Consider the following 4,331-nt stretch of genomic DNA (forward strand, 5'->3'; position numbering starts at 1 on the left):
AGTCTGAAAATCAAGGAGGAAGTTACCAAGCAGATCAAAGCCAAGGTTTTCAGGGTGGTTGAGTACCCAACATGGTTAGCTAACATTGTGCCAGTTCCGAAAAAAGATGGGAAGGTTCGAGTATGTGTTGATTATCGGAATTTAAACAGAGCAAGTCCCAAAGATGACTTCCCACTGCCAAATATACATATTCTGATCGATAACTACGCCAAGCATTAACTCCAATCCTTTGTAGATTGCTTCGCAAGTTCTCACCAGATCTGGATGGATGAAGAAGATGCCGAAAAGACAACTTTTATTATGCCTTGGGGTGTATATTGTTACAAGATGATGTCATTCGGTCTAAAGAATGTAGGGGCTACTTACATGAAGGCCATGATAACCATCTTCCATGATATGATACACAAGGAAATAGAGGTATATGTGGATGACATCATTATCAAATCCAAGGGAGACGCAAATCACATAGTAGACTTGAGGAAATTCTTCGACAGGCTCAGGAGGTACAATTTGAAGTTGAACCCCACAAAGTGTGCATTTGGGGTTCCCGCAGGAAAGTTATTGGGATTCATTGTCAGTCGCTGAGGGATCGAGCTAGATCCAACTAAAGTTAAAGCTATTCAGGAGTTACCACCACCTAAAAGCAAAAAGGACGTGATGAGCTTCCTGGGACGGCTCAACTACATCAGTCGATTCATAGCATAGTCCACAGTAATATGTGAACCCATCTTCAAGATGCTGAGGAAAGATGCCGAGACGAGTTGGACCGAGGATTGTCAGAAAGCTTTTGACAAGATCAAGGAATACTTGTCCACACTGCTAGTTCTGGTCCTGCCAGAATTAGGAGGACCTTTGCTACTTTATCTATCCGTGTTAGATGGAGACTTCGAATGTATTCTGGGACAACATGATGAGACAAGAAGAAAGGAGCAAGCCATATATTACCTGAGTAAGAAATTCACACCTTATGAAGCACGGTAATCTCTGCTTGAATGCACTTATTGTGCTTTGACCTGGACAGCCAAAAATTGAGGCATTATTTCTGTACCTACACCACATACCTCATATCCAGGATGGATCCCCTGAAGTATATATTTTAGAAGCTCATGCCTACTGGGAATTTGGCTAAATGACAGATACTACTGAGTGAGTTTGACATCATATATGTAACTCAAAAGACAGTCAAGGGACAAGCATTGGCAGATCATCTCGCTAAAAATCTGGTAGAGGAGAATACGAACCCTTGAAAATGTATTTTCCTGATGAAGAAGTATCATTCATAGGAGAAGACATTACTGAAGCATATGAAGGTTGGAGGATGTTCTTTGATGGAGCCGCAAATTTCAAAGGAGTAGGCATTGGAGCAGTTTTGGTATCAAAAATGGGTTAGCATTATCTCGTATCTACTAAACTCAGATTTCTCTACACCAACAACATAGCGGAATATGAAACCTGCATACTAGGGCTCAACATGGCAGTCGACATGAACATTCAGGAGCTATTGGTGATCGGTGACATAGATTTGCTTGTGCACCAGGTACAAGGAGAGTGGGCCACCAAGAATCCCAAGATACTGCCATATCTACACTATGTGCAGGAATTGAAAAGGAGGTTCACAAAGATAGAATTCCGACATGTGCCCAGAATTCAGAATGAGTTCGCCGATGCATTAGCCACTTTGTTATCCATGATACAACATTCAGATAAGAACTATATTAATCCTATTCCGGTGATGATCCATAATCAGCCAGTATATTATGCTCATGTCGAGGAGGAAGTAGATGGAAAGCCTTGGTTCCATGACATCAAGGAGTATTTCAAAAGGAGAATACCCGGAGCATACAAATCACATCTAGAAAAGCGCGCTCCGGAGATTGTCAAATCACTTCTTCCACAGAAGAGGGAACTTGTATAGAAGAACTCCGGATTTGGGTTTTCTAAGGTGTGTCGACACGAAAGAAGCTTCTAAGCTACTTGAGGATGTGCGTGCTGGGACATATGGTCCGCATATGAATGGTTTTGTTCTGGTCAAGAAGATACTTAGGGCATGTTACTTTTGGATGACCATGGAGACGGATTGTATTCAGTATGTCCGCAAATGCTTTCAATTCAAGTGCATGCCGACATGATAAAAGTGCCGCCAAACAAGCTCAATGCAACAAGCTCACCTTGGCCTTTCGCCGCCTGGGGAATGGATGTTATCAGTCCAATTGAGCCCACTGCTTCAAACGGACACTGGTTTATTCTGGTAGCCATTGATTACTCCACAAAATAGGTAGAAGTTGCATCTTACAAAGCTGTAACTAAGAAAGTCGTCGCAGATTTTATCAAGGATCGTATTGTCTGCCGATTCGGAGTTCCTGAGTCCATTATTACTGACAATGCCGCCAACCTCAACAGTGATCTGATGAAAGCTATATGTGAAACTTTCAAAATCAAACACAAGAATTCCACCGCCTACATACCTCAGATGAATGGATCCATAGAAGGCGCCAACAAAAACATTAAGAAGATACTAAAGAAAATGGTAGAGAATCACAAGCAGTGGCATGAGAAGTTACCCTTTTCTCTGTTAGGGTACCGCACCACAGTTTGCACGTCATTCGGGGCAACCCCCTACATGCTGGTTTATGGTACCGAGGTTGTCATCCCAGCCGAGATAGAGATTACTTCTTTAAAAGTCATACAAGAAGCTGAGCCCAGCGATGCAGAATGGATAAGGAGCCGCTATGAACAATTGGCCCTTATCAATGGAAAGAGAATGAACGCAGTGTGTCACAACCAACTTTGTTATAACAGAATGTCTAGAGCTTTCAACAAAAGAGTCAGACCAAGACAGTTCGCACCAGGGCAGCTGGTATTAAAGAAAATCTTCCCACACCAAGACAAAGCCAAAGCGAAATTCTCTCCAAACTGGCAAGGTCCGTACATGGTTCACAGGGTCCTGATAGGAGGAGCACTCATACTTGCAGAGATGGATGGATATATCTGGCCAAAACCAATCAATTCAGACGCAGTCAAGAGATACTATGCTTAGATTAATTCACATTTCTTTTCTGATGAAATTAAACTATGCTTTACCTAATTCCCGTTTAAGAGGGGATACGTAGGTAGCCTTATGGGTTCGGTCATATCACAATAAAATTTTTATTTTTCTCTAAAATCAGAAATTAGGGCAAAATTTGAGGAGGGTCCTCAAAATTCCGGAGCAAGTCCAGCCAGCGCCATCACATGCCAGGAAGTCAATAATCAGTCAAGAATTGGGGCAGAATTTTGAGAAGGATTCTCAAAATTTTGAAGAAGATTCAGCAGGGTCCGCCATCCGCAAACGGTTAAAAATCATCTACCAAACTGGGGCAGAATTTTGAGGAGGACCCTCAAAATTCCAACATAAGTGAGCTGCAATGCCTTTGAAATGTGTCACAATCGCTAGTTCATCAAAAACTACTTGATATATCAATACTCTTCCAAAACGATTCTATTTTATCAATGAATGCATATTTTTTGAAAATCCTATATTTTATAGCGGTCAGGTGCTACCTAGGGGAACTCGAATGAGGGCTTCCAGAGCAGAGCAAGACCGGCAGACGAAGCAAGAACCAACATCCCCTCATAGAACTTACAATTTTTTTTTGAACGCAGGCACATTTGATGTAACGGTAGCATTCGCAAAACATATGTGCACAAAGCAAATTCCCCATCCATCTGGCCATCAAACACTGAACATATCCTAGCTAAGATATACTCCACCCTTATCTGATATTCTCTCTTTGCATGAGTCTAATCTCTGACTCCACATTGGCATGAGTCTAATCTCTGACTCCACATTGGCATAAGTCTAATCCTTGACTCCACATTTTGCATGAGACTAATCTCTGTCTCCAATCTTGCATAAGTATAATCCTTAACTCCATATTTGCATAAGGCTAAGCACCGCCTTCTCTCTGCATGAGACTAAGCTCTATCTCCAATCTTGCATGAGTCTAATCCCGGACTCCATATTTACATAAGGCTAAACACTGCCTTCTCTTTGCATGAGGTTAAGCTCGATCTCCATATTTGCATAAGGCTAAGCACTACCTTCTCTCTGCATGAGACTAAGACCCGTCTCCATATTTGCATTGAGTCTAACCCCTGACTCTATATCTGCATAAGGTTAAGCACTGCCTTCTCTTTGCATGAGACTAAGCTCTATCTCCAATCCTGCATGAGTCTAATCTCTAACTCCATATTTGCATGAGTCTAATCCCGGACTCCATATTTGCATAAGGCTAACCCCTGTCTCCCTTTCGCATGAGTCTAATCCTTGACTCCATAGTTGCATGAGTCTA

The 4,331-nt window shown here is 42.0% G+C and overlaps 1 protein-coding gene across 1 annotated transcript; it reads left to right on the forward strand.

The window, feature by feature from the left end:
- The first annotated feature begins 1,471 nt into the window (after positions 1-1,471).
- Positions 1,472-1,915, forward strand: LOC138878282 (uncharacterized). The gene has a single exon (XM_070157948.1). It carries the CDS (start codon positions 1,472-1,474, stop codon positions 1,913-1,915), a length of 444 nt encoding a protein of 147 aa, XP_070014049.1.
- The last annotated feature ends 2,416 nt before the right edge of the window (positions 1,916-4,331 follow it).

Source organism: Nicotiana sylvestris, chromosome 9 (genome assembly GCF_000393655.2).
Source record: "Nicotiana sylvestris chromosome 9, ASM39365v2, whole genome shotgun sequence".
NCBI classification, from domain to species: Eukaryota; Viridiplantae; Streptophyta; class Magnoliopsida; order Solanales; family Solanaceae; genus Nicotiana; species Nicotiana sylvestris.